At 41.9% G+C, this 17850-nt stretch overlaps 1 protein-coding gene across 5 annotated transcripts in view; it reads left to right on the plus strand.

Moving 5' to 3' along the window:
- Positions 1 to 17850, plus strand: part of LACTB (lactamase beta) — a 63091-nt gene that overhangs the window by 26048 nt on the left and 19193 nt on the right. Inside the window, exons 1-5 of one of the 5 annotated variants that reach the window (XM_065558357.1) lie at positions 1699 to 2056; positions 3599 to 3665; positions 7483 to 7673; positions 8048 to 8405; positions 11931 to 12096. In XM_065558357.1, coding sequence (XP_065414429.1) covers positions 1703 to 2056; positions 3599 to 3665; positions 7483 to 7673; positions 8048 to 8405; positions 11931 to 12096 — 1136 coding nt within the window. In that variant the 5' untranslated portion in view covers positions 1699 to 1702. Of the gene's footprint in view, positions 1 to 1698; positions 2057 to 2096; positions 2325 to 3598; positions 3666 to 7482; positions 7674 to 8047; positions 8406 to 11930; positions 12097 to 17850 lie in introns of those variants that run through there. The other 4 variants (XM_024101831.3, XM_024101832.3, XM_065558356.1 and 1 more) reach the window with 4 other exon arrangements.

The raw sequence follows: 17850 nt of genomic DNA on the forward strand, positions 1-17850 counted from the left end.
GAGGTTAAAACAACAAGGAGTCCCTGTGGCACCTTAGAGACTAACAAATATATTTGGACATACGCTTTCGTGGGCTAGAACCCACTTCATCAGATGCATAGAGTGGAAAATACAGTAGCAGGTAGGAGGTCATGGGATGGGTTTAGGGGGAGGTTGCAAGTGCAGGACCCACGCTAGGGGGTAGCAAGCAGAACAGTTGCCTGGGGCCGCACGCCACAAAGAGCACCACGAAGCGAAGTTCCATGCTTCAGCCCCGGTAGGTTTGCCAACTTTCTAATAGCACAAAACCGAACACCCTTGCCCCGCCCTGAGGCATCGCCCCTTCTCCGAGGCCCCGCCCATGCTCACTCCCTCCCCTCGCTCTCCCCCACCCTCACTCGCTTTCACCGGGCAGGGGCAGGGGGTTGGGGTCCAGGAGGGGGTGCAAGCTGTGAGGTGGGGCCAGAAATGAGGGGTTCAGGGTGCGGGAGGGGACTCTAGACTGGGGCAGGGGTGAGGGGGGGTGAGGGCTCCAGCTGGGGGTGTGCGCTCTGGGGTGGGGCCGTGGATGAGGGGCTTGGGGTCCAGAAGGGGGCTCAGGGCTGGAGCAGGGGCTTGGGGTGTGGGAGGTGGTGCAGGGTGCAGCTCTGGCCGGGTGGCGCTTACCTAAGGCAGCTCCTGGAAGCGGCCGGCATGTCCAGCTTCTAGGTGGCAGGGCCAGGGAGGTGTGTGCACTGCCTGCGCCCGTAGGCGCCACCCCTGCAGCTCCCATTGGCTGTGGTTCCTGGCCAATAGGAGCTGTGGAGCTGTTGCTCAGGGTGGGGGCAGTGCGAGGAGCCCCTGTGGCCTTCCTGCGCCTAGGAGCAGGACATGCTGGCCGCTTCAGGAGCCGCGTGGAGCCTGGCCAGCAGGGCTGGCTCCAGGCACCAGCCCAGCAAGCAGATGCTTGGGGCGGCCAAGGGGAAGGGGCGGCACATCAGGCTGTTCGGTGGCAATTCAGCAGTGGGTCCCTCTTGGAGAGAAGCACCTGCCGCCGAATACCCGCCGAAGAAGAAAGCGGTGCGGTGGAGCTGCTGCCGGAGTGCCACTGATCGCAATTGCGATCACGGCTTTTTTTTTTTCCCCTGCCACTTAGGGCGGCAAAAACCCTGGAGCCGGTCCTGCTGGCCAGGCAGGGATCCTGCCTCTGCCGTGCTGCACCTCCAACCAGACTTTTAGTGGCCTGGTCAGTGGTGCTGACTGGAGCCACAGGGTCCCTTTTCAACCTTGCATTCTGGTAAAAAAACGGATGCCTGGCAACCCCAGCCCCGGTGGCGGGGCTCGGGCTTCAGACAAGGCTCCCAGGCTCAAGTATCACCCTGAAATGTAAGTATGATCTATTTCAGTCTATTTATTTTGTAACTCTATGGTAAACATGAGAAAGTTTCAGTACTAGTGGGCTGGGATACTTCTGTATTTTTACGTTGGATTTTGTAAGCAAGTGGTTTTTAAGTGAGGTCAAACCAGACTCAGGAAAGGGCAAAGGGGTCAGCAGTGTGGAAAGCTAGAGAGCCCAGTTCTCGAGTTCCCCTGCCCACCCCCGCGGCCCCGGCCCCGCCCCCGCCCCGCCCCCAGGCTGTGGAGGTGAGAACGCCCAGGCGGGAGGAGAAGGGAAGGAAGGGGACAAGTGAAGCGAGGGGGGATGGGCACAAGGTTAGAAGCCAAGTGTCTCCACCCCCACTCGATGTGCTCGGGGCTTGGCCGGCCGAGCTCTCGGGAGCAACTGCTCCTGCCTGGCGGCGGCCAGGCTGAAGCGATGCACTGCTTGGCGCGGGCTTTGCGCCGAGTCTCGGGCCCCGTGCGGGGCTGGGGGCAGCAGCGGCTGCAGCGCCTGGGGAGCGGCCCGTGCCCACCCCGGGGAGCCGGCGCCTGGGGCTGGGGGGTCGGTCTGGGTCTCGCGCTGGGCGTTAAGGTGGCGGCCGGCTGCGAGCAGGAGGGGGCCCCGCGGCGGGGGGCGGCGGGAGAGGTGAAGCCGCCGCCCCCCAGGGGCTTCGCCCGGGCCATCGAGAGCAGCAGGGACCTGCTGCAGAGGATTAAGGTGCCGCGGCCTGGGTCCCCCTGTGGGGGAGGGGCGGGCCTGGCCCCCGGCACCCATGGCCGGGGGAGGGAGTAGAGGAGGAGCCGCCGCCGCGGGCCCCGTGTTTCCCAGCCCACAGCTGCACGTGCTTGTCTTAAAATCGCTTCTTGCTGCTGCCCTTCGCCCTTGGCCTGGTGCTAGGCGCTGCGCAAAAAGAAATGATAAGAAATCTGCTCCTCGTGGAGGGATAGCTCAGTGGTTTGAGCATTGGCCTGCTAAACCCAGGGTTGTGAGTTCAATGCTTGTTGGGGCCATTTAGGAAACTGGGGTAAAAATCTGTCTGGAGATTGGTCCTGCTTTGAGCAGGGCGTTGGACTAGATGACCTCCTGAGGTCCCTTCCAACCCTAATGTTCTATGATTCCTGCAGGGCTTTGGTGTGCAAACAGAGTGAGACGGGCGCCGGTTGCCATTACTCATCTGGTGGGAATTCAGGTGTCACTTGCAGAGGGAAGATGTTTGAGACAAATGTGGTTTTGAAGTTGAACGTGTCCCTGAAACTACTTCCCTGTGTGTGTGTCTGAGCACTTTCAAAAACTTCCTCTGTGTAGCCTAATCACTAGTGTTTAGGTTACTGGGGAGGAGAGAGGAACAACCCTATACAGCCAGCGCACTCTTAGGAGTCTGGTCCCTGACTAGTGCAATATCTCCGCAGTCCAGGGAACAAATCTATACTTTACTTCTGTGCTGCTTGTGGTGTTGTTTGGTCTGTTCACATCAGGATTTCACAGTAAATCACTGAATGTCATCATTGCTTGTCTGTAAGAACTGTCAGAAGGGTCTGAAAGTGCATTTCAGTTACTGAATATATTTACTGTTAGGAAGGGCTGCCAGTGCAGGCCTGGCATAAACTAGTGGTAGAAGTATTTTTAGTAGTGAGTAATGGGAACTCAGGACTATTTGAAGGACTGGAGGAGAGCACAGAGCCATGTGAACTATATAAATAGAATGTCATGATTCTTCTGCAAATTTGGAACTGAAGCTTCAGGGTATAATTTAAATCAGAACATCCCAGACTCACTAAAATGATCTGTGTTGACTGTCATGTGATATCACTCACATATTGCAAAAAGAACAGGAGTACTTGTGGCACCTTAGAGACTAACAAAAGTCCACGAAAGCTTATGCTCTAATAAATTTGTTAGTCTCTAAGGTGCCACAAGTACTCCTGTTCTTCTTTTTGCGGATACAGACTAACACGGCTGCTACTCTGAAACCACTCACATATTGCATCTTATTTGGAAGATTTTATGTTCCCTGTCTGCAGTTGGTGTAGTTAGTATTAAATTAATCTTTAAGCTCATTGGACTCTCATTGTAGCTGTCCAGCACCACAACAGATATCTGCAGCTTTTCAAAGGGGATTTGTACAAATTCAGCTCAATTGGTATTTAAACAAAATAATTTCAATAATCATGTACTTATCCTAAATCCCATAAAAGCAGAATGTATGTTTGAATTCTGAAGGAGCAGAGCCTTTTAATGACTGGAGTATTTTTGTGACAGGATGAAGTGGGAGCCCCAGGCATAGTAATTGGAGTTTCTGTAGATGGAAAGGAAGTATGGTCAGAAGGTTGGTATACAGGAACTCAGTTCTGCATGTTCTTTAAAATTAACATTTCATTCGGGTTACAAATCTGAAGTAGTAATTGTTCTTCAGTTTGTGCCAGGTGCTGTCCATTAACTTCACAATCTTAAAAGTACAGGCAGTCCACGACTTTATGACGTTAGAGTTACGATGGAATGGCACTTATGACATTTGTCAATTGATGTCCCGTTCCGACTTTATGATGTTGGTTCTGACTTTACGACGCTCGATCCCACAATGTTCCTATGGGATTTGAGTTACGATGTTTTCGACTTACGATGCGATTCTCCGAAACCAATTGTCATAAGTATGAGGACTGCCTGTATTATAAAATCTGCCCTAAAAAACTACAGACGACAAGAAATAATAATAGTCCCTGTGGCCTTAAAATCTATAAAATGGGGGAGGGTCGAAGTAAGGAGAAGAATAAAGTATCTCTGTGGAACAGTGTTTCCCAAACTTGGGACGCCACTTGTGTAGGGAAAGCCCCTGTCAGGCCGGGCCGGTTTGTTTACCTGCCGTGTTCGCAGGTCCGGCCAATTGCAGCTCCCAGTGGCCGCGATTCGCTGCTCCAGGACAATGGGAGCTGCTGGAAGCGGCGCGGGCCGAGGGACGTACTGGCCGCCGCTTCCAGCAACTCCCATTGGCCTGGAGCAGCGAACCGCAGTCAGTGGGAGCCGCGATCGGCCAAACCTGTGGATGCGGCAGGTAAACAAACCGGCCCAGCCCGCCAGGGGCTTTCCCTGCACAAGCGGCGTCCCAAGTTTGGGAAACACTGCTGTAGAAGATAGTAGTGGTTGTAATTGAAGCACCCTTTTGGGGGATTGTTTATAAGGCACGTTGACAAGTGTGGAGGAAAAGGCCAAGACCACTACTGGGAGGGGAACAAGTTTCACGCTCTGAAGGCATTACAGTATGTGCACAGTTGAATGGTGACCTAAAATTGGATAAGGTAATTCCTAAGAGGTGAGTGGTGTCAAAAGAAATGCCTCAATATGAGGCTTAAGAAGGTCTTGACTATACACTGGCTCAAAATGCCTGACTTTAATGAGAGACTTACGAAAGGGAGGTAATGTACTTTAATCGTGCTTGCATAGGTCTAACTTGCATTGTAACTAATTATGAGGAAATTTGCTGTTGTCAGTCATGCTAAGTGATTTTAGTTGTAATAAGTGATAACTAGCAATCCACACTTAGCTTGGCACTCACCCTGTTGAGTTTGGCTGAACGTGGCTTAAATTAAGTTTGCTTAATAGAGTCTTTCCCAAACTCTTTCTGCAAACATTTTACAGAACTTTTCCCCCAGTAAGCAATATGGGAGACTCATGGAAGAGGGTGGATATTGTAATTAAAAAAGAGAATATTTCCTTGTGCCCTCTACTGATCTACATCTAAGTAAATACCTGCTGTGCACAATCATTCTGCCATACATCCCCCCCCCTTTAAAGTTCTCCTTCACTGCTACGTATTATATGGTACTCTTTCAGACAGAACTGTACATCATATTTATGCAGCTGCTGGTGAAAATAAAATAATTGATATCTACAGATATTAAATTGATTATGTTTGGCTTTGCTTGAGAAACAACTGTTCTTTTACTATTCTATACTAGACATAATCTTTCTCTGAGAATCTACATAATGGTCAGAATAAACTTGAGTGATTCCAATTCAGTGATATTTCATATACTAGTGGGCTGGTGTTTAGACTCCCTTTGGGAACATGTTGAGATTTGACAGCTATAATCCTTTCAAAAGTCATAAATTATTTTGCAGGTTATATAGATTGCCCTGGAAAGACAGGTCTAGATAGGTCTGAACAGAACTCCAATGAGGACTTATTTATTGATCTTGATTGACCCTACTTACTTATCTTTCCAGAAACATTTTGGTGTTTGTTTCAGGCAACTAAGATAACAGAAACAAACAGTAATGTACTTTGCTAAAGATCAATTATAGAGTCCCGGAAAGGCTCATTAGCAAGGTTGTAACAGACTTTCCATTGTAAGCCTGTTTGTGGCAGAATCTTCAGGTATTCCTTCAAAAAGCTGATTTCCATTTTTCATGTACCTTTTGTTGCCACAGGAATGTGTTTTTGGTGGGGGTTTTTAAATGTGGCATGTGAAAATTATGCCACAAAAAAAAAATTCCTCAGATTATGCTTTTCAGTTCAGAAGGTTTTGCAGCAGTGTTGTTAAGAGAAACTGCCGGTGCCAGAGAGACCCTAGAAGGAGGAGTTTATGCTTCTCTGCTGCTTCAGCAGAATCTTCCTCCAAGATCCAATGGAAAGATATTGGATAGGGTAGAACTCTCAGTGCCTACCACAGCTGAGTCCTGCTCCATGATTGGTGTTCCTAGGCACTGTGGTAATACAAATAATAAACAAAAGTATCATAAAGGGGTGCAGGTTGTGGTAGATTCTTCCCACACCTTCATCCAGAGGGCCGAGTAGAGCACCATTATCTTAAAATAAAGTCATGAGATTGAAGGGAAAAACATGGAAAATAACAAAATCTGTGTCTTCTGTAAAAATTCTGCCCAATTTCTTGCCAATCTGATCATAGTGATTTGAGACTTGGATGTGCTACTTTTGCAGACAGTTGAATGGGGAGAAGTGCACCAGCTACTCTCAGTAGCACAACATAGGCATCTGGGTTTTAGCTTCCTTTAGAGGAGAAGACTTGGGCAATATAGATTGGTCAATCTGATTTCTCCCTTTCATTGTATTTTGGCAAGTTTTACTGCTTTATGAGAATCTAATCTCTAGACTGCAGCATGTTAGGGGACTGTGTTCCACTTATATACATAGACACATATGGCTAATAAAAACTGGCCTTTGCCAGTGTGCTGTATCTTAGATTAGAAATAAACCAATAGTGCACTGCAACATTCCATATACAATTTAACCAATGTAGCGCAGATTGAAATATAACACTCTGGTGAGCCCACTACTGAACTTGTCGCTGTGGAATTGCACACTACTATGCAGCGGTTCTAAGATGTGTAACAAATATACTGGATGGAGACTACTGAATTTTTCTTCATTTCTGATCTAAGCCCTCTTTAAGTCTATATCTGAAGAGGTTACAAATAATTTATTAAACCACTGTGTAGTTAAGCTTTATTAATTGAGTTAAATGCTGTAAGGTTATGTGTAAATTTCCTGTTTTTAAATGATCTTACAATGTAACTTCTATACAGAGAAAGTATTTTTGAAAAGAGTAATTCACAGTAGCTCTTTCAAAGAATTAAAATATGGATTTATGAATGTGGGGCTTGATTGACAGTCTAGGTTATGGTTTTTGAGAGTCTTTTCCATTGAATGTTTGCCCTTAAGGATGTATGCAGTATAGTTTTAACAGTATGGGTCCCAGGATATTGGAGAAACCAGGTGGGTGAGGTAATATCTTTTATTGGATCAACTTCTGCTGGTGAGAGAGACATGCTTGTCTGCCCTTAGGATATAATTTTAATTTTTCACTAAGCTACATTAGTCATAAGTTTTATGTTGTCACTGGTCAGAGTGATTCAAAGGGGTAACGTAGGATGTATTTTCAAAAAGACACTTCAATGGCCTGACTCTGCTCCCATTGAAATCACTATTGTTGGTGTCAATGGGAGCAGAATTAGGCCAACACTGAGCACTTTTGAAAATAGCACCGTTCATGCCTTTGTTTTACTTAGATGCAAAGTGTTCTGGAGAATTCTGTTAAACTTCTTAAGTTTGTGAACATTGTAAAATCCCAAAGAAGTCTCTCTCTATATGTAAACCCCCTAACTGTGACCTTTTATTCTTCCTAAAGGTCTGGGTTATGCTGATGTAGAGAACCGTGTAATCTGTAAACCAGAGACAATCATGCGAATTGCTAGTATTAGCAAGTGTCTTACAATGATGGCTGTTGCTAAACTGTGGGAAGAAGGAAAATTGGATTTAGATGCTCCAGTGCAGAAATATGTTCCTGAGTTTCCAGAAAAAGAATATGAAGGTGAAAAGGTAATGGGACAGTTTATTCTGTAACCATTGTTAGTTGTCTGAGTTTCATGTCTGTCCCATACCTTCCCTATCCACCTACACGCTTCAAGTGCACACAGCTTTCTGTATGTGATGTACCACACATAAGTTAAAAGAAGTAGGGGCAGGAAGCAATACATGCTGCTGGAAAAAGGAATGTTGGAAATTTTGGATTTTCAGACTAATGTTTAAATATGTTTTTCTAACAGACTTTACAATAGAAAGAATGGCTAGAATTCTTATTTCTTCATTTATTTCTTAACATACCAAATATATAAATTGCAGAAATAAAAGTGCACCTTGTATAGTTTCTTTCGTTAAGCAGGCATGCACTTAATATTCTTCTTTTAAACTAGGTCACCATTACTACAAGATTGTTAGTTTCACATTTAAGTGGAATTCGTCACTATGAGAAAGATATTACAAAAGTAAAGGAACAGAAAGAAAAAGCCAACAAAGCCCTTAAACTAATGGAAGATGTAAAAAAATCTAACCAGGAGAAGGAACTGAAAGAAAAAGAAGATAAAGACACTGAAAGAAATGACTTTCCTAAAGCTAAGTCAGAACAGGATGGTGAAGCTAAAGGCCGAAATTTAAAACCTGTCAAGAAAACAAAGGAATTTGAACATGAAGAGTATTATTTGAAAGAAAAATTTGAAAATGTGATTGATTCACTGAAAATATTTAAAAATGATCCTTTATTCTTTAAACCAGGTGAGTTTCTATTCAGTTTGATCAAAAGTTAATATTTTTTCTTTAAGTTCTAGATTTTTAGTATACTTCAGATTGTAGTTTGTCTGATGCATTATGTGGGATTGAGGCTAGGTCTACACTGGGGGGGATCGATTTAAGATACGCAAATTCAGCTACGCGAATAGTGTAGCTGAATTCGACGTAGCTGAGCCGACTTACCCCACTGTGAGGATGGCAGCAAATCTACCGCGGCTCCCCCGTCGATGGCGCTTACTCCTACCTGCGCTGGTGGAATACGCACGTCGATTCGGGGATCGATTGTTGCGTCCTGACGAGACGCAATAATTCGATCCCCGAGAGATCGATTTCTACCTACTGATCGAGGCGGGTATTGAAGACAAGTCCTGAGACTAAACCAGAAGATTCATTTTCCTGTTATCCAATGAGAGCCTCAAAAGGGAGTGTTCAAGCCATGTTCTAACTACCTGGTCACTTTAAATATGCCCTGCAAAGGATTAAAAAAAATAAAATTGGGAAACTTACTGAATATAGTTACATTGGTGCAAGCCCCTGGTATGTATATAGTTATATCACTCTAAAGGTGCTTATCTCAGTGTAGCTTATTTTTCATAGTTTCAGAAATAAACTGTACTGATTATAAGCACACCTTCTACTAGTATAACTGCATCCACACTAGGAGTTGCACAGACTTAACTATCAGTTTGTAGACTGATAAACAGGTAGAAAAATTGTGTAGACAAGCCCTAAGATGGAATATAAAGAGTCCTAGAGAGTGGGTAGAAATAGATTCAAGTGAGTTCTTTCAAAATAGTTCCATGTACAGCATATGCTGCAAAATTTGTCTATTGAATTACAAAGGTTAAGGTATATCGTAAAATTTTTAGCTGACTCACTGTAACACACACACACACACACGGCCTTTTATTGAATTTCAACATGGAGACCTTGTAAGATCAGTCAAATTAATCTTTTCCTATAAAGTCTTTTTTCTTAACTGAAGTTTTCTTTGGCTCTCTTAACTCTTCTTTCTACAACAGCATGAGTTTTTATAGAGTAGGTAAGCAACCAAACAAGTTGTTTAATCAGTGGATCAAGTACTGTTTAAGAAACAGAAAACAAGGAAAATTAAATATTACATTTCCAGTATTGCAAAAGGTTAACTACAGAGTGCCTCACAAATTCCTACTGGATTTTGTGGTGTTTATTATATATATTTAAATTATATGGAAATGGGGATTGAGTAGTGAGGTAGCAAAATTTGAAGATAACAAAGTTAGGTTAGTCAAGACCAGAGAGAACAGTGAGGAACTTCGGAGTCTTAAACAAGCTTGGTGAACAGGCAACATGATGGCATATGAAATTCAGTGCTGCTAAATGCACTGGAGTGAGAAAATTAAACTACTCATACAATTTATAGGGTTCTAAATTAACTGTATCAATTCAAGACAGGGACTTGGGCATCATTGTAGATGGCACTGTGAAAACTTTTGCGCAATGTGCAGCTGTGGTCAAAAAGGTAAACAAAATGTTAGGTTGCATGAGGAAAAGGTTGGTGAAATGTTATAATTCCTCTATATAAATCAATGGCGTGGCCTTATCTAGAATACTGTGTGCAGTGGTGGTCACCCATTTCAAAAAGGATATTGCAGAACTAGAGGGATTCAGAGAAGAGCACTAAGAATGATAAAGGGTGTGGGAAAACTCTCATATTAAACAAGATAGAAAAGATTGGGATTGTTTATTTTAGAAAGAAGATGAATAAGAGGGGACATAAATATAAACAAAAACATTATAGGGAGGGTAGATCAGGAACTTCTCTGCCCATTTCAAAACACAAGAAAAGGGGTACACTGAATGAAACTTAAATAGTGGGAAATTCAAAATCGATAGAAGGAAATACTTTTTCACACAATGTGCAACTAAACGGTGGAATTCATTGCCACAGTCCTTGAGGCCAAAAACGTATCCAATTATTTTTTAATTTTTCTATTTATATGAATAAGACTATCCAGAGTTTTCATTAATTTTGTGGAAAGGTTATTAAACCTCATGCTTTCAGGGCTTTGCCAATCTCGAACAGAGATCAGGAGGTGACCTAACATGGGGGTCAGATTGCTCTACATCTGCCTACTCTGGGTTGCCATGCATGGCTTTTAATTGCATTTACCTTCTTTTTACCCGTAAAGTTTTATCCGTTACTGTTACTTATTTAAATCTTATTTATTAGTTTGTCTTCTGGTGAGTATGGGTATTTGAATAGTAGCTATTAAAAAGAACAAAATAAATGCAGGTCTTCCTAATCACATGAGTAGAATTCGGTTGATGCTATATTTCTGTGTAGAGTTAACATAGAAAAGAGAATAATAATTTTTAATTCTGTATGTTTCTGATTACACTGTGGAGAAGCTAATATTGATATAGTGTGATGGCATAAGATGTACTGGGAATAAGTGTGTTCTGACAAAGTTACACACAGATCCCTGGTGGTACCTTAAAGACTAACAGATTTATTTGGGCATAAGCTTTCGTGGGTAAAAACCTCAGTTCTTCAGATGCATAGAGTGACACTTACAGATGCAGGCATTATATACTGACACATGGAGAGAAGGGAGTTTCTTCGCAAGTGGAGAACCAGTGTTGACAGGGCCAATTCAATCAGGGTGGATGTAGTCCACTCCCAATAATAGATGAGGAGGTGTCAATTCCAGGAGAGGAAAAGCTGCTTCTGTAATGAGCCAGCCACTCCCAGTCCCTATTCAAGCCCAGATTAATGGTGTTAGATTTGCAAATGAATTTTAGTTCTGCTGTTTCTCTTTGAAGTCTTTCTGAAGTTTTTTGTTGTTGTTCAATAATAGTGACTTTTAAATCTGTAATAATAGAATGACCAGGAAGATTGAAGTGTTCACTTACTGGCTTTTGTATGTTACCATTCCTGATGTCCGATTTGTGTCCATTTATTCTTTTGCGGAGGGACTATCCAGTTTGGCCAATGTACGTGGCAGAGGGGCATTGCTGGCACATGATGGCATATATAACATTAGTAGATGTGCAGGTGAATGAGCCCTTGATGGTATGGCTGATGCGGTTGGGTCCTCTGATGGTGTCGCCAGAGTAGATATGGGGACAGAGTAGGCAACAAGGTTTGCTACAGGGATTGGTTCCTGGGTTGGTGTTTCTGTGGTGTGGTGTGTAGTTGCTGGTGAGTATTTTCTCTCCGTGTGTCAGTATATAATGTCTGCATCTGTAACTTTCACTCTATGCATCTGAAGAAGTGAGGTTTTTACCCACGAAAGCTTATGCCCAAATAAATCTGTTAGTCTTTAAGGTGCCACCAGACTCCTTGTTGTTTTTGTAGATACAGACTAACACGGCTACCCCCTGATACTTGACACAGATCCCTGTGTAAAAACTTTATGTATTGAATAGGAAACTTCATAGGAAAAGATCGCAGAAGGAAACATTAAACTTTTAATTCAAGCGGTATTTAATAACCTATCTCTTTCTCTCCTTCCATTTTTTTTCAAGGAAGCCAGTTTTTGTATTCGACTTATGGCTTTACCCTTCTGAGTGCTGTGGTGGAGAGAGTTTCAGGATGTAAATTTACAGACTACATGCTGAAAATGTTTCATGACTTGGATATGCTGGCAACTGTCTTGGATGACAATGAATCAATGATATACAATAGAGCAAGGTAAATGAGAATGAAATTGCACCCTGTATTCCTATGCTGGCAGCTGCTTGCTCAAGTTCTTCACTGTACCGGTAAGGGTTAATAGATGTGTGTTTTTAAAAGATAATTTAAAGATGAAATGATTTGTAAAAAAATCTTAATCATATGGCTGGAATGTATTATGTAGGGCTGTCAAGTAATTAGAAAAATTAATCGTGATTAATCTTGCTGTTAATAGAATATCATTTATATAAATATTTTTTGATGTTTTCCACATTTTCAAATATATTGATTTCTATTACAACACAGAATACAAAGTGTACAGTGCTCACTTTATATTTACTTTTATTATATTTGCACTGTAAAAATAAAAAATAGTATTTTTCAATTCACTTAAAGAGATTGCACTACAGTACTTGTATTATGATGAAAGTTGAACTTACAAATGTAAGAGTTCTGTACCAAAAAATAACTGCATTCAAAAATAAAACCATGTAAAACTTTAGAGCAGGGATCGGCAACCTTTGGCACACGGCTTGCCAGGGTAAGCACTCTGGCAGGCCGGGCCGATTTGTTTACCTGCCGCGTCCACAGGTTCAGCTGATCGCGGCTCCCACTGGCCGTGGTTCGCCATTCCAGGCCAATGTGGGCAGCGAGAAGCGGTGGCCAGCACATCTCTTGGCGCGCTCCGCTTCCTGCAGCCCCCATTGGCCTGGGACTGCGAACCGCAGCCAGTGGGAGCCGCAATCGGCCAAACCTGCGGATGCGGCAGATAAACAAACTGGCCTGGCCCACCAGGGTGCTTACCCTGGCAAGCCGCATGCCAAAGGTTGCCAATCCCTGCTTTAGAGCCTACAAGTCCACTCAGTTCTACTTCTTTTTTAAGCCAGTCGCTCAGACAAACAAGTTTGTTTACATTTGCAGGAGATAACGCTGCCTGCTTCTTGTTTACAATGTCATCTTAAAGCGAGAACAGGCTTTCGCATGGCACAGTTGTAGCCGGCATTGCAAGATATTTACATGCCACATGCACTAAAGATTCATCTGTCCCTTCATGCATTGGCCACCATTCCAGAGGACATGCTTCCATGCTGATGACTCAAATTTAAAAAAAAAAAAATGCGTTAATTAAATTTGTGAATGAACTCCTTGGGGGAGAATCGTATGTCTCCTGCTCCGTGTTTTACCCGCATTCTGACATATATTTCATGTTATAGCAGTCTTGGATGATGACCCAGCACATGTTGTTTGTTTTAAGAACACTTTCACTGCAGATTTGACAAAATGCAAAGAAGGTACCAATGTGAGATTTCTAATGATGGCTACAGCACTTGACCCAAGGTTTAAGAATCTGAAGTGCCTTCCAAAATCTGAGAGGGATGTGGTGTGGGGCATGCTTTCAGATGTCTTAAAAGACCAACACTCCAATGCGAAAACTATAGAATCCGAACCACCAAAAAAGAAAATCAACCTTCTGCTGGTGACATCTGAGTCAGATGATGAAAAGGAACATGCGTTGGTCTGCACTGCTTTGGATAGTTATCGAGCAGAACCCATCATCAGCATGGAAGCATGTCCTCTGGAATGGTGGCCAAAACATGAAGGAGCACACAAATGTTCAGTATATCTGGCACGTAAATACCTTGCAATGCGGGCTACAAAAGAGCCATGCGAACGTCTGGTCTCACTTTCAGGTGACATTGTAAATAATAAGCTGGCAGCATTATCTCCCGTAAATGTGAACAAACTTGTTTCTCTTAGCGATTGGCTGCACAAGAAGTAGGACTGAGTGGACTTGTAGGCTCTAAAGTTTTACATTGGTTTTTTTTTGTTTTTTTTAGTACAGTTATGTAACAAACAAACAAAATCTACATTTGTAATTTGCGCTTTAAGAACATAAGAATGGCTGTACTGGGTCAGACCAAAGGTCCATCCAGCCCAGTATCCTGTCTACCGACAGTGGCCAATGCCAGGTGCCCCAGAGGGAGTGAACTTAACAGGTAATGATTAAGTGATCTCTCTCCTGCCGTCCATCACCACCCTGTGACAAACAGAGGCTAGGGACCCCATTCCTTACCCATCCTGGCTAATAGCCATTAATGGACTTAACCTCCAAGAATTTATCCAGTTCTCTTTTAAACCCTGTTATAGTCCTAGCCTTCACAACCTCCTCAGGCAAGGAGTTCCACAAGTTGACTGTGCGCTGTGTGAAGAACTTCCTTCTATTTGTTTTAAACCTGCTGCTCATTAATTTCATTTGGTGGCCCCTAGTTCTTATATTATGGGAACAAGTAATTAACTTTTCCTTATTCACTTTCTCCACATCACTCATGATTTTATATACCTCTGTCATATCCCCCCTTAATCTCCTCTTTTCCAAGCTGAAAAGTTCTAGCCTCTTTAATCTCTCCTCATATGGGACCCGTTCCAAACCCCAGCCTAATCATTTTAGTTACCCTTCTCTGAACTTTTTCTAATGCCAGTATATCCTTTTTGAGATGAGGAGACCACATCTGTACACAGTATTCAAGATGTGGGCATACCATGGATTTATATAAGGGCAAGAAGATATTCTCCGTCTTATTCTCTATCCCCTTTTTAATGATTCCTAACATCCTGTTTGTTTTTTTGACTGCCGCTGCACACTGTGTGGACGTCTTCAGAGAACTATCCACGATGACTCCAAGATCTTTTTCCTGATTAATTGTAGCTAAATTAGCCCCCATCATATTGTATGTATAGTTGGGGTTATTTTTCCCAATGTGCATTACTTTACATTTATCCACATTAAATTTCCTTCGCCATTTTGTTGCCCAATCACTTAGTTTTGTGAGATCTTTTTGAAGTTCTTCACAGTCTGCTTTGGTCTTAACTATCTTGAGCAGTTTAGTATCATCTTCAAACTTTGCCACCTCACTTTTTACCCCTTTTTCCAGATCATTTATGAATAAGTTGAATAGGATTGGTCCTAGGACTGACCCTTGGGGAACACCACTATTACCCCTCTCCATTCTGAAAATTTACCATTTATTCCTACCTTTTGTTCCCTGTCTTTTAACCAGTTCTCAATCCATGAAAGGATCTTCCCTCTTATCCCATAACAACTTAATTTACATAAGAGTCTTTGGTGAGGGACCTTGTCAAAGGCTTTCTGGAAATCTAAGTACACTATGTCCACTGGATCCCCCTTGTCCACATGTTTGTTGACCCCTTCAAAGAATTCTAATAGATTAGTAAGACATGATTTCCCTTTACAGAAACCATGTTGACTTTTGCCCAACAATTTATGTTGTTCTATGTGTCTGACAATTTTATTCTTTATGATTGTTTCAGTTGATTTGCCCAGTACTGATGTTAGACTTACTGGTCTGTAATTGCCGGGATCACCTCTAGAGCCCTTTTTAAATATTGGCGTTAAATTGGCTATCTTCCAGTCATTGGGTACAGACGCTGATTTAAAGGACAGGTTACAAACCATAGTTAGTAGTTCCGCTATTTCACATTTGAGTTCTTTCAGAACTCTTGGGTGACTGCCATCTGGTCCCGGTGACTTGTTACTGTTAAGTTTATAAATTAATTCCAAAACCTCCTCTAATGACACCTCAATCTGTGACAATTCCTCAGATTTGCCATCTACAAAAGCTGGCTCAGGTTTGGGAATCTCCCTAACGTCTTCAGCCGTGAAGACTGATGCAAAGAATTCATTTAGTTTCTCCGCAATGACTTTATCGTCTTTAAGTACTCCTTTTTGTATCTCGATCATCCAGGGGCCCCACTGGTCGTTCAGCAGGCTTCCTGCTTCTGTTATTACCTTTTGAGTTTTTGGCTAGCTGTTCTTCAAGCTCCTTTTTGGCTTTTCTTATTACATTTTTACACTTAATTTGGCAGTGTTTATGCGCCTTTCTATTTACCTCACTAGGATTTGACTTCCACTTTTTAAAAGATGTCTTTTTATCTCCCACTGCTTTTTTTACGTGGTGGTTAAGCCATGGTGGCTCTTTTTTAGTTATTTTACTGTGTTTTTTAATTTGGAGTATACATTTAAGTTGGGCCTCTATTATGGTGTCTTTGAGAAGTGTCCATGCAACTTGCAGGGATTTCACTCTAGTTACTGTACCTTTTAATTTCTGTTTAACTAACCGCCTCATTTTTGCATAGTTCCCCTTTCTGAAGTTAAATGCCACAGTGTTGGGCTGTTGAGGTATTCTTCCCACCACAGGAAAGTTAAGTTATTATATTATGGTCACTATTTCCAAGTGGTCCTGTTATAGTTACCTCTTGGACCAGATCCTGCACTTCACTCAGGACTAAATCGAGAATTGCCTCTCCCCTTGTGGGTTCCTGTACCAGCTGCTCCAAGAAGCAGTCATTTAAAGTATTGAGAAATTTTGTCTCTGGATTTCGTCCTGAGGTGACATGTTCCCAGTCAATATGGGGATAATTGAAATCCCCCACTATTATCAAGTTCTTTATTTTGATAGCCTCTCTAATCTCCCTTAGCATTTCATTGTCACTATCACTGTCCTGTCATGACAGAGATTGCACTATGGTCCTTGTATGAGGTGAATTGAAAAATACTATTTATTTTCTCATTTTTACAGTGCAAATATTTAATAAAAATAATATAAAGTGAGCATTGTACACTTTGTATTCTGTGTTGTAATTGAAATCAATATATTTGAAAATGTAGAAAAACATCAAAATATTTTAATAAATTTCAATTGGTATTCTATTGTTTAACAGTGCGATTAAAACTGCAATTAATTTTTTATTGTGATTAATTTTTTTGAGTGACTTACGTGAGTTAACTGCGATTAATTGCAGCCCTAGTATTATGATATTGATTCCATGAGTTCAAATTTATTTTCAAGTCCTAATGTTTAAGGATTGATAACACTTCTTTCCTATTGTGAGAGCATATATTTTAAGAAGGGAGAGGTAGGAATTCTGAAATTCACATTTGTTTAGTTCAGTTGGGTGAGGAAGTGAAGGGAAAATAAGGATCTAATAACCCCCAAAATACTGCTACAATTATTTCTATAATAAGAGTAGAAACAATAAAATCTTGTTGTTATAGTGGATAGTTGCATCAATTTCTTTAATCATTCTTTTAAATTGCTCTCCAAAAATGTACATTATCAGATTTCTTGAATCTCATCTTTTTTAATTTATTTGAAATCTTCTTTAATCTGCCTATGTCACTTAAACCTACATATCATAAAGAATGATTTCAAGTTCTTTATCAGGCTTCAATTATATGCACAGAGGAGAGTATGTTATAAAGAAAATAACTTTAAATTTCTTTTTTGACTCAAAATCCATTATAGTTGATAAAATACTTATGGACTTAAAGTATTGCGTGTGAGTTTACAAAATCTTTGATTAAAGTATTGCTTAAACTGCAAAAAAATAATTGACGGGTTTAATTGTAAAGTATGTAGACACCACGATGTGCTTCTAAAATTACCTCCAAAATGTTTCATGGAACAGTAATAGTATAATCTTCCTATAATATTCCACAGTTATTTATAAATTAGACTCTTTAGTTATTTATAAATTAGACAGCACCAGAACACTTATAAATATCTGTATGTAAAAGAACTTTTTAATAGTTTGCAATTTTGGCAGCTTTTAAGAACGTTAAGGAGGAATTTGTATACGAGTTCATATTTAATGGGTTAGAGTCATTCTTGCTGTTTCCCTCACCAATCTTATTTGACTGAGTTACCTAGCCACAAAAATCACCCACAAGCACTGAACTTGAGGTTTGTTGAC

Source organism: Chrysemys picta, chromosome 10 (assembly GCF_011386835.1).
Source record: "Chrysemys picta bellii isolate R12L10 chromosome 10, ASM1138683v2, whole genome shotgun sequence".
Taxonomy (NCBI): domain Eukaryota; kingdom Metazoa; phylum Chordata; order Testudines; family Emydidae; genus Chrysemys; species Chrysemys picta.